At 43.2% G+C, this 12,880-nt stretch overlaps 1 protein-coding gene and 1 long non-coding RNA gene across 2 annotated transcripts; both read right to left on the bottom strand.

Annotated features, from left to right (window-relative positions):
• Nucleotides 1-3,781: 3,781 nt before the first annotated feature.
• Nucleotides 3,782-6,804, bottom strand: LOC311103007 (uncharacterized protein; the record flags this gene model as incomplete). Its single annotated transcript, XM_084144502.1, has 2 exons — nt 6,612-6,804; nt 3,782-5,061 (listed from the first exon to the last, which is right to left on the bottom strand). The coding sequence occupies exons 1-2, from the start codon at nt 6,655-6,657 to the stop codon at nt 3,782-3,784; spliced, it is 1,326 nt and encodes a 441-aa protein (XP_084000628.1). The 5' UTR covers nt 6,658-6,804.
• Nucleotides 6,805-6,923: 119 nt separating this feature from the next.
• On the bottom strand, nt 6,924-12,521 carry LOC311102466. The gene is made up of 4 exons (XR_014610012.1): nt 12,312-12,521; nt 11,862-12,066; nt 8,150-8,206; nt 6,924-7,007 (listed from the first exon to the last, which is right to left on the bottom strand). It is a non-coding gene; the product is annotated as an uncharacterized lncRNA (long non-coding RNA).
• Nucleotides 12,522-12,880: the final 359 nt, after the last annotated feature.

Raw genomic sequence — 12,880 nt, 5'->3', positions numbered from 1 at the left:
TTAGCTTAGTTAAACATTTCCATATTTTGCTTACTTGTGAGCAAAACAAAAACAGTATGTGGTGATATTTTCAATGTATTGCTTGTTAACTTTAGCTAGCTATCGAGGCCTTGCCTGGCCATTTGCACTGCAACACTATTCGAGGATGGGGTTATTACCTGAGGCCTTGCTGCGCTAAAACGGAACCAGAAATGCTTTTTGTAGACTGGGTGAAGTTATTTGTTTAACGAGTACTGTGTAATTTATTCCTTGGTATCTCTACTAAAATAAATAACCATAACAAACGCGATGGCAACTTCCGCATTTTATTTTTCCACAGACGTAGACGTACGCCACCTGTTGTGCGGGAGTGTGAATCACATGTCATAATATAATTACTCAGGCTGTAGTAATTTTATTTAATATGGGATTCTTCTCATTCCTGTGAGGTCCGCAAACAGAACAAGATTTTGCGCACACACAAAGAGCCAGCAGTGAGTTTAGCCAGTGTTTTCTACATGATGAGCACTTTTAATAGTTCCTTAGCATCGATTGGGCTCCCTGCCTGTGCCATTAAACCCCTACAACTCATCCAGAATGCCGCAGCCCGTCTGGTGTTCAACCTTCCCAAGTTCTCTCACGTCACCCCGCCCCTACACTGGCTTCCAGTTGAAGCTCGCATCTGCTACAAGACCATGGTGCTTGCCTACGGAGCTGTGAGGGGAACGGCACCTCCGTACCTTCAGGCTCTGATCAGTCCCTACACCCAAACGAGGGCATTGCGTTCATCCACCTCTGGCCTGCTGGCTCCCCTACCTCTGCTGAAGCACAGTTCCCGCTCAGCCCAGTCAAAACTGTTCGCTGCTCTGGCACCCCAATGGTGGAACAAGCTCCCTCACGACGCCAGGACAGCGGAGTCCATCACCACCTTCCGGAGACATTTGAAACCCCACCTCTTTAAGGAACACCTGGGACAGGATAAAGTAATCCTTCTAACCCCCCCCAAAAAAAAATATTTAAAAAATAATAATAATTGTAAAGTGGTTATCCCACTGGCTATAAGGTGAATGCACCAATTTGTAAGTTGCTCTGGATAAGAGCGTCTGCTAAATGACGTAAATGTAAATGTGAAATGAGTGCCATTTGTTGTCCAGGGACCAATAGCTGGCAGTCATTGCTCTGTAACCAAGGTAAACCCACTCACTCTTGCTAGATGTTGATTGAAAGATGAACCCATCACCTAGATTGTTCTACCGTTGTACTGTGAACCGTGTATAATGAGCTCATTCCTGTTGGACATCATCTCAGCATCCTGTGCCCCATTGACTTCAATGGTTTTCTTTTCTTCTGTAAATCCAGACGTCCAGGTTGGCCTAGACCGGTTTTGATTATCATTTGTGTGGTGATTTGTATTTGGTTCAGGAAGTCTTAGTTGGGTGCAGGCCACATAGATCATTCTTTCTAGTTTACCAAAGAACACATGGAACAGAACAAAAGTTAGAGCTGTGTAATAGACATTTTAGAGCTGCGTAATAGATCTTCTAGAGCTGCGTAATAGACCTTCTAGAGCTGCGTAATAGACCTTCTAGAGCTGCGTAATAGACCTTCTAGAGCTGCGTAATAGACCTTCTAGAGCTGCGTAATATACCTTCTAGAGCTGCGTAATAGACCTTCTAGAGCTGCGTAATAGACCTTCTAGAGCTGCGTAATAGACCTTCTAGAGCTGCGTAATAGACCTTCTAGAGCTGCGTAATATACCTTCTAGAGCTGCGTAATAGACCTTCTAGAGCTGCGTAATAGACCCTTTAGAGCTGCGTAATAGACCTTTTAGAGCTGCGTAATAGACCTTCTAGAGCTGCGTAATAGACCTTTTAGAGCTGCGTAATAGACCCTTTAGAGCTGCGTAATAGACCTTCTAGAGCTGCGTAATAGACCCTTTAGAGCTGCGTAATAGACCTTCTAGAGCTGCGTAATAGACCCTTTAGAGCTGCGTAATAGACCTTTTAGAGCTGCGTAATAGACCCTTTAGAGCTGCGTAATAGACCTTCTAGAGCTGCGTAATAGACCCTTTAGAGCTGCGTAATAGACCTTCTAGAGCTGCGTAATAGACCCTTTAGAGCTGCGTAATATACCTTCTAGAGCTGCGTAATATACCTTCTAGAGCTGCGTAATAGACCTTTTAGAGCTGCGTAATAGACCTTCTAGAGCTTCGTAATAGACCTTTTAGAGCTGCGTAATAGACCTTCTAGAGCTGCGTAATAGACCCTTTAGAGCTGCGTAATAGACCTTCTAGAGCTGCGTAATAGACCCTTTAGAGCTGCGTAATATATCTTCTAGAGCTGCGTAATAGACCTTCTAGAGCTGCGTAATAGACCCTTTAGAGCTGCGTAATAGACCTTCTAGAGCTGCGTAATAGACCTTCTAGAGCTGCGTAATAGACCCTTTAGAGCTGCGTAATAGACCTTCTAGAGCTGCGTAATAGACCCTTTAGAGCTGCGTAATAGAACTTCTAGAGCTGCGTAATATACCTTCTAGAGCTGCGTAATAGACCTTCTAGAGCTGCGTAATAGACCTTCTAGAGCTGCGTAATATACATTTTAGAGCAGTGAATGCATGGAATAATCTGACAGACTTTACTGTAGAAACATGTCAACCAGATGTTTTACCATTACAAAAATAAATGTTGTGTATTTTTTATGTATTTGGTTTAAAGGTACTGCATACTGTGTTTTATTTCTAGACACCATGCTGATGATCATTATCAGTGTATGAATAAGCTATCAATTTGGCTTATCACAGCTGCATCATCATTTCCAATATGACTAAAATAGGGGCACGTTTTAGTGGAGTGCTGATCTAAGATTAAGAGGGCTTAATCTGGAAACCCTGGACCCACTCCAATTCGAGCATGCGCTGACCAACTGGAAAGTGCCTTCACTGACATTTTCAACCTCTGTCTGAGTCTGTAATACCAACATGTTTCAAGCAGACCACCATAGTCCCTGTGCCCAAGAACACTAAGGTAACCTGCCTAAATGACTACCGACACGTAGCACTCACGTCTGTAGCCATGAAGTGCTTTGAAAGGTTGGTCATGGCTCACATCAACTAACTTGGTATCGCCCACCAGGTGTCATTGGAGAGTTCCTTAATGAGCTTGACAAGGTGGCTCACCACTCATCGTATTGGGCGACTTTAACCTCCAGATGCCTGACTTCAATTAATTTTTCTTCCACCTCTTTCTTTCTACTACTTTCCTCTTTTGACCTCACCCTTTCCCAGTCACCTCCCACTCAAAAAGGCAGACAATACGCTGGATCGCATCTTCACTAGTCTGTTCGCCTACTAATCTCACTGCAACCCCACTCCATGTCTCTTATCACTACTTTGTTTCCTTTTCTCTCCATCTCTACTCCAGCCCTACCCAGATGGCCATGCGCTGCTGCAATCTTCGGTCTCTCCCGCTACTTTCTCTTCTCTCCTCCTTTTGCTAAATCCTTCTCCCTCCTAACTCTGCCTTGTCGACCCTACTCTCCTCCCTTTCCGCATCCTTTGACTAACTGTCCCCTTTCCTTCTGGGGCGGCCCGATCCTCCTCTCCCGTTCCGTGGCTGAGTGACTCACTACGTGCTTAACAGAACAGTTGCGCGGAACTGGAAGAAAACTAAACATTCGGACCACTCCCTCCTCTCTACCTCCTCTTCCATGGTAAGTACGCAAGTTTACATGTGAGTAATATGTATAGTGTAGTGAAGAGGCTGTAAGAAAACAAGATACTTGTTGTATTTTATGACATTATTTGTTTATTGAAGTTTTTTATTCTTAGCAGTGGGTGCAGGCCAAGGCCTGACTGTCTCCTGGACTCGCCGTTTAACAGATCCGGAGGTTGGAGGGATGAGAGAGCGGGCAGAAATGGTTGAGGTTGGGGAGGTTGGGGCAGGAGTGGTTAAGGTAGGGGAGGTTGGTGCAGAAATGGTTGAGGTAGGGGAGGTTGGTGCAGAACTGGTTAAGGTAGGGGAGGTTGGGGCAGGGCTGGTTTGTGATGGCTGGGTGGAATGGGTTGGGATAACCGGTAATGGGAATGGGGCAAATAAGAAATCAAAGTGTGGTGCAGTGGGTGATATTAATGCGAGGGGACTGGACATGGAGGCTGATGGTGTTCCCAGAGGAAGGGTGGGGGAGGCACTGGCAGTTCTTGAACTCACAGGCGTCTGGTGTTCTAGGGCGACTGACCCGGAGACAGAGCGCTGCCGAAGCACCTCCCGGGCCTCCACTTCCCCCAGGCGATCCTTCTCCAGCTGGAGGCGCTCCCTCTCCACCTGCAGGCGCTCTGTCTCCACCCTCAAGCGCTCCCTATCCAGCTGGAGCCGGTTCTTCTCCACATCCAGGTGTGCCTTCTGTGTTTCATGTGCTTTTTCTAATAAATCATAAAGAGCTTGGTGGATGTGTTGGGAGGTCTGTGTAACATGGATTTGTTGTGTTTGTGTGTCCAGGATGTGTTGGAGCAGTTTGGCTTGGGGGCCCTGTGGTGTCCAGCCAGACGTGATGGGTTGGGGTGGAGAGCCAGAGTGGATGGAGTGAGCTGGTGCAGGACAGGAGGTGATGGGATGGGGAGCAGAGCCAGAGTGGATTGAGTGAGCTGGTGCAGGACGGGAGGTGATGGGTTGGGGAGCAGAGCCAGAGTGGATGGAGTGAGATGGTGCAGGACAGGAGGTGATGGGTTGGGGTGGAGAGCCAGAGTGGATGGAGTGAGATGGTGCAGGACAGGAGGTGATGGGTTGGGGTGCAGAGCTTGCTCTTTGGGGTTTTAGGCTGGGTATCTGTAAAGCACTTTGTGACAACTGCTGATGTAAAAAGGGCTTTATAAAATAAATTTGATTGATTGATTGAGAGTGGATGGAGTGAGCTGGTGCAGGACGGGAGGTGATGGGTTGGGGTGACACTGTTGGCGCTGGCCAAGGTGTTGATGGTGAGGTGGAGGGTACCTCCTCCATGGTGACATTAGAGGGTAAAGCGGACTCCACAGTGCTCTCTTCTGCTGCTGGTGGGGGGCCAGAGCTGGAGATGTCTCCCTGAGAGGGACCTGGAAAAGAAGATTAGGTTAATATGATTTCTTATCACTTCTTGTTGAAATTACTTCCTTTAAAATGTCATGTGTTATATTAGTCATGTTTTCTGTTGGTTTACCATTATGGCATTATGCTTTTTCATTAAAATAAAGAATACACTTAAATTATTCCTGGAGTGTGTTCCGTCCTTTCCACTCATCAGGTACTGATGCTGATTTAATACTTATGGAATTTAATCAAGTTTGTGTTGCTCACAGTGAAATTGTTAAATCAAACCTTTGCCTTGACTAGGCTCATTTAGGCTACTCATTAAAGACCACACACACACGTCTGACGCGATATAAACTTTCTGCTAGTCATAGGTTCAAACACTCCTTCAAAGCTTGGTTAATGTTGAGATAGCCTCCTAGCCAAGTGTAAAGCCACTCTGCGCTAGTGGACTGATTTGTTAGATGTGTAAATTTGCTTTAATTTTTGCATAAATCTAAATATGTGGACATTGTGTGTGATTGAGTATTGCAGCCACTTGCCTAGCAATAGAGGTCCACAATGGAAACAAGTCTGACTTCCTGTGTGTATAATCCTCTGTCATTTCGGTACATGTATTGGATGCCTGGTGTGGCTTCTTTATGTATTTTTAAATGGTACAAAAAATACTATTACTTGCATTTATGGACGGATCTGTTTGACTGCAACAACAAAAATATCACAATATCCTGGATTGTTCCGAAATGTAATACACGAAAATGTCAGGTATATATATATATATATGACTTTTGTATGTAAAAACATAGTTTAAAAATAATTAATGAAAGTGGGGATGTGGCTGACATTTTGGGCTTACCCAGGCCTCCTTTACGACACTATAACCTTCAGTCTGTAAACGCTACAAAGCAGGAAGTGATGTAATTTGAAGCTTTACTGAATGCTCTGTAACATGAGCAGTGTTTAGATTTCAATAACAATTGTTTGATGAATATTGAACATTGTAAACATGATCAATTCAAAAACCCTCAGATTTGGCACATTTGTATATACAGTGCCTTCAGAAAGCATACACACCCCCTGAACTTAAAACGGATTCAATTGTGCTTTTTTTGGTCACTGGCCTACACACAATACCCCATAATATCAAAGTGGAATAATGTTTTTTCAAAATGTTTACAAATTAATTAAAAATGAAAAGTTGAAATGTCTTGAGTCAATAAGTATTCAACCCCCTTGTTATGGCAAGCCTAAATAAGTTCAGGAGTAAAATGCTTAACAAGTCACATGGACTCACTGTGTGTAATAATGGTGTTTAACATGATTTTTTTTATGACTACCTCATTTCTGTACCCCACACATACAAATATCTCAAAAGGTCCAACAGTCAAGCATTGCATTTCAAACACAGATTCAACCACAGGATACAGTCCTTCCTAAATCAGTTGCCAGAGAGGAAGGAAACCGATCAGGGAATTCCGTATATACAGTATATAGGCCTAATATATAATATATTATTACTATGATGTAATTATAATTTAATATAACATTAAGATATAATTACAACATTAGCACTCACCAATTCCCAGATCAGCAGGCCCTACACCTGTTACGGTCTCTGCCATTCGGGAGAGCAGTTGCTGCTCCAGGTGGGTCAGCTCCAGCACTGTGTTGGGCCCCCCACCAGTCTGGCTGGACAATGCCCGGAGAGATGAAACCTTCTGCTTGATTTGGTTCCTGATGAGATTGTACTTCTTCCGGACATCGTCGCCACATCTCGCCACAGCCGAGGTCAAGGTACCCGCGATGCTGTTCCAGGTTGCAGTCTTTGACCCCCGGGGGCGAATGTGGGCCTGGGCGCCGAAGAGGTCCTCCCAGTGCCCAAGAACCCCCGAAATAATACGATCCTCATCTCCAGGGGTGAATCTGTGCCTCTTTTTTTCAGTTTCCTCCATTCCTTTCTGTTTTCTTTTTCCTTTATCAACATGTGAAATGGATATGAAACAGCATCAGGTTGTAGTTAATGCATGTGATTAATTCCTAGGAAATAGGCTAAACTTTTTATTACCTTACCAGTTACTTACTCATTGCTGGTGACATTGAGAAACACACTTGCAACTGTTCTATTTAAGCCATAAGGCTCAACGGGGCGTGGTATATTAGCCGTTATAAACCGCTACTTTGGGTCCTGAATGCTAAATCAAGTTAATGCACCTAATCTATTGCAGAGTAGGATTTACAATACTGCTCAGTCATAACTGGCATATCTTGCTATGAAAGTCTACAGCAAAATTAGCCAGTAAACCCTCTCCAGAATGATAGCCTAGCTTCTATTTAGTCTGGATCTTTCACAGTAACATGTTGAATTGACATTTCAACTTGTTGGTCCTTTGAGGGGTTGGTTCTGTTTCAGAATTAGTTGTCCTATACATTTCAGACAACCTTTCACTAGAGACTTGTCCAGCTCTCATCCAAAAGGTTCCATTGATTCTTGAGGAATATAACAAATGCATTTTGAGTTTAGCAAAATTGTCCACCTCTATAATGGACCTACATAACACAACATAAGGTTGTAGGCTATTACACAACTATTTGTGTTTTTCTGCTGTACTTTTCACACTCAACAGTTTTCCGTGTGTATCAAGAATGGTCCACCACCCAAAGGACATCCAGCCAACTTGACAAATGTGGGAAGCATTGGAGTCAACATGGGCCAGCATCCCTGTGGAACGCTTTCGACACCTTGTAGAGCCCAGGACCCGATGAATTAAAGCTGTTCTGAGGGCAAAAGAGGGTGCAACTCAATATTAGGAAGGTGTTCCTAATGTTTCGTACACTCAGTGTATCTCTTGGACGGAGTACAGCATCCAGGTGAATGCCATTAGCCTGATGGGTCTGCATGCATCATAAAATCATGTGTACTTTTCCATAACATTGATAGAATCAAGGTATTGTTTGTCATTGGGTGTCCAGCCCCATGAAACAAGGCAGGCTGGAGCAAACATTCTAAAGGGCAGTTGCAGAGCGGTGTCGGTTATCCATGTTGGTTTGAATTCTGGCCAGACTCTGAACTGTTGCTTTAAATGTTCCATGTGTGACAAGAAAGAAAACACATACCTTTGAGTAGTAAGACTTTCTGTTCTTCCATCTCTTCTTTGAGCCCTTCAGGCGGCGCTAAGTTGAAGACAAATATAAAATGTTGATGGCAAATCAGGTGAGTAGCTTACCCTTCTCTGGTCCTCTGTAGCTCAGCTGGTAGAGCACGGCGCTTGTAACGCCAAGGTAGTGGGTTCGATCCCCGGGACCACCCATATACAAAAAAAATGTATGCACGCATGACTGTAAGTCGCTTTGGATAAAAGCGTCTGCTAAATGGCATATTATTATTATCACTCCAATTACATTATAGTGGAGCCATTCCACGTCCCATTTTGCCTAGTGAGGGAAATGTCCCGGATCTCCAACGATGCCCTATGTTACCCAAATGCTCTGTCTAAACGCAAATACACCTCACTTGCGATACGGTTTTGGAAACATTTGGAGCTTAACTTTCATAAAAGCAAGACATTTTTTCTCAAATACAAAATGATTACTTACAGTACGCAGTCTAGGAAAGTTGCACCCGACTGTATTTTGAGAAACACATGCGATCCAGCCGGATATGTGGAATGGAATAGTCCAATGGAAATGCAGGCACAAGGCGAGAGGATGTGTCGTAGCAGAGGCGGTGTGTGAAAACAGCCGGGTACAGCTTCGCTAAACTGTGCAGAGTATGTGTATGTTTTGTATTTGAAGGATTATTTCTTATTTATATGAGACAGTTAAGTTCCAAAGGTTTCCAAAAGCGTATTGCTAGAGGATTCAAAACATTTAAAACAGGAGTTAGCCTAATCAATTTACCTTAAAGACTAGGCGTGCTGATTTTCCAGCTAACGCATAACATTCTGAGAGCGATATGTTTCTTAGAGCTTGGTGAAAATGGTTTTCTATAGTTATTTTGCATATAACCTTCCCACAATGTTCTGGGAATGGTGCAGGATACCCAGCTAGCACATAACGTTCTGAGAACCATATGTTTCTTAGGTGTAAATTTCAGTACTTCAGCATAATGTTTTCTACAGTTTTCCTCATGGTTCTATTAAAAGCACGTGTCCAACTCATTCCACGGAGGGCCGAGTGTCTGCGGGTTTTCACTCCTCCCTTGTACTTGATTGATTAATTAAGATCACTAATTAGTAAGGAACTCCCTTCACCGGGATGTCTAGGGCTTAATTGAAAGGAAAAAACAAAAACCAGCAGACACTAGGTCCTCCGAGGAATGAGTTTGACACCCCTGATTTAAAGTAACGTTCTCACAAGAAAACATTAGTAATGTTCAAAGAACATTCTAAGAAGGCTATTTAAAAACAAACATTCCGTTCTCAGCATCAAAACTACTTCTTGGCATTCAATATGTTGCATAACCACCCCCAACTGGACTATAATATCAATCCAATATAGTTTGTGATACAAAATGGGAAAAAGAAAAACTCAAATTAAATTAAAAAAAAAAACACCCTGCCAACTAACCCAACACTCATTAAAAACCCACTACCCCATTTCACTACTTTGACCCTATCTGCCCCTGCACCATGCCAACGGCCTGGGAAGACGGGACACCACCACTCAACACACCCTGTAACTCTTCTGAAGTCAAATCTCATATGCTCAAATACTTAATTGCAGCATCTATTTTCTGTGATTTACATTCCATTTATGTGGTACAGTTGATAACCATTGCTTTGAAAGCTAAGAAGTCAACCTTACTGAAGCATATATCACTCATTGGCCTATCTCTCTGCGCTGGCACATATCTACTATTCACAGGGATCCTCTCAGGATCCTCAACCCATCCTCCTCTACTTTCTTCACTGCCTCAGCATACGACACCTTCTGCACTACTCTTGGCTCTAGCCACCTCAACCTGCCTCTCTCGCACCGGACACTTCTGATCCCCAGCAACATGGCTATCCCTACAGTTGGCACACACAACTTTATCCACCGAAACTACACAATCCTCTATCCCATTCCCTTATCTTGGAATCTCCCTCCTACAAACTGCTGTGACATTACCATAAATGTTGCACCTGAAACAGCTCAGTGGATTCGGCACAAAAGCTCTTAACAGGATAACTGATATATCCTAACATGACTTTGTCGGGTAAAGACTGACTCAAAAGGACTGACAGCGAATCCTCTGTTTCACCACCGGGTCTGATTCACACCAAACGGCAGGCATCACAAACAGCAGTAATCTTCAACTTCAATTGCTCCACCTCCACACTTAACGCTACCCCAGAAATTCCTATTTTCAATGGTGCCCTGTTCCTAAGAGCAAAGCAAGAAACAGATCTTGACCCAAGTTGCGTGACACGGAGCGCCTGCTCCCTCTGGTCAGAAGAAACACAAACAAATATACCCAAGTCCACTACAGGTTACCTTCACTGATTCAACTGCACCCAACTCCTTTCTCACCCACCCTGAAACCACAAATGGTTCTGCCAAAAGGCAAGGATCCTCTTTCTCCCAAAATGTAACTCCTACTGGACCAGATTCTTCTTTATCATGTCCATTGATGCCAGGCTCTGGTTCTGAGCTCTTCACCACACCTTCCACCTCACTTAACTCGCCCTCATTCACTTCCATTTCACCTCCAGAACTCAGTCTGGCGTACGGCTCACTCTGTTTGCACTGGACACCAATCTTCTTCAAAACCCGCTTCTTTCGTCTCACTAAACCTCATTCAACGCACTTCCGAATCTCCCATCAACAAAACTCTATCCTCTATTTTGTTAAGTGTGTTGGCCACGCCCACTAATCGGCCACACCCAATCTTAATGAGTGCTTGTTTCCTTTGAAATGGGGTCTGTTTGAATAGACTAAAATGAACAGCTTTGTACAAGTAAATATTTACACATATAATAATATATATATACACATATAATAATATATATATACACATGTGTATATATATATATATATATATATATATATATATATATATATATATATATATATATATATATATATGGCATGCTAGCTCCATCCTGGTGGTGCAGTGGACTAATTCAATGAATAGAGAGCAGAAGATCATAGGTTCGAATTGCACTGATGCCGTGCCACAATAAAAAAAAATATATACATGTTTAATGCCTAAGCAAATTAATTTCCAAGTGTCCTGTCTGTGCTTGGAGTTCACAACATGTAACCCAAACTAAGCTAGCAGTGTTATCAAGTCTTGAAACATTTCTCAGAACATTAATTACATTTAAGTCATTTAGCAGACACTCTTATCCAGAGCGACTTACAGTTAGTGAGTGCATACATTTTCATACTGGCCCCCGTGGGAAACGAACCCACAACCCTGGCGTTGCAAGGGCCATGCTCTACCAACTGAGCTACAGGGGACCTTCAAATAACCTATAATTTCCGTTCTCATAATGTTAATAAAACCTCCAATCAAAACTTTCTGGGAACCATAGTAAAACGTTCTCAGAACGTCCCTGCAACCTAGAACAGGCGAAATGTTCACTTCTGTTCTCATAACGTAAAAAAAAAAAACGTTTTACCAGTCAGGAAACTTTTGGCTTCTTTCCCAGAACCAATGGGAAACCAAAAACGTACATTCCCACAACTTCCAAGGAACCAAATGTGGGTGCTGGGTTAAGAGCAGGTCCCTGCAGTCCATATAATCTTATTCATTATGATCTTAAAGGCAAAACTGACCCTACATCAGCACTCCTACAGTCCTACTCGGAGACTGTGAAAACAGGCTGTGCTCTGTTCTTACCATGATACACAAATGTTTCAATCTCTTCCTCCTTTACTTCATCTTTAACGTCGACATTCAGCTCCAGTGTTTGACTGCAGTCTTCCAGCTTCACTGACGCCATCTCTGGAGCCTGCTGTACACTCTGGGCTCCACTGTTACAATCAGAACCCTCAGATTTGGGTTCGGTAAAGGAGAGCGGCAGGCCGGGATTGTTCTCATCATCCTAAAATAAAGATCAGACGCGCATCCCAAGTAAAAATATGGAATGTATGACTATTATGTAATTCAAATAGCTGCTATTAGCTCGTATGTTGGACATGAGGACATGTCTCTGGTAATCTCTGAATATAAACATATGCCTATCAGAAAAGTGTGAACATACTGTGCACAACCCATACAACATGTAAATTGATCAATACATGATTTACTTTCCAGCAGTGCAATGGGCTGTGGATAACTGGCACTCACCATCTTGATTTGAGCAAGCCTTAACGTTAGCGATTGACATCAACAAATGCTACTGACTGTGTTTGCTAGCTAGCTAGCTGACGTTGGTAATCGACAGAGATGCTGTATACTAAATTAGCTCAAATGCGTTCAATCAACACATAATCATTAAATTGCATGAAGTTGTGTTGTCGACTAGATGAAGCTCGTTATTCGTACACGAACTAACGGTTTCTGATGTATCGAAACGTGAAAAAACTGCGCTTGAAGATATAAAACAAAGAAACAAGGCAAAACTTCCTCATATATCTTCTTCTGTCTTCATAAGTGACGTTCGGTGACCAACTACAAGTGTATACTGTCACCTACCGCCCGGGAGTGTAATGTGGGTAAATGACCAGTTCCAAATCATACCACCAGAGGACAAAATTGATTTACACCTTACTAGGACAACAGGCCCATTTTCTGTTGAGTTGTGTACATTTTGCAACCGAGGACAGATGATTTTTTTACAAGCTACGCGCTTCAGCGGTCCCGTTCTGTGAACTACCACTTCGCGGCTGAGCCGTTGTTGCTACTAGATGTTTCCA

The sequence above is a fragment of the Coregonus lavaretus genome, assembly GCF_964263955.1.
Source record: "Coregonus lavaretus genome assembly, chromosome: 27".
In the NCBI taxonomy this organism is placed as follows: domain Eukaryota; kingdom Metazoa; phylum Chordata; class Actinopteri; order Salmoniformes; family Salmonidae; genus Coregonus; species Coregonus lavaretus.
The sequence above is the reverse complement of the archived record's forward strand: the minus strand, read 5'-3'. Positions and strand labels throughout refer to the sequence as shown.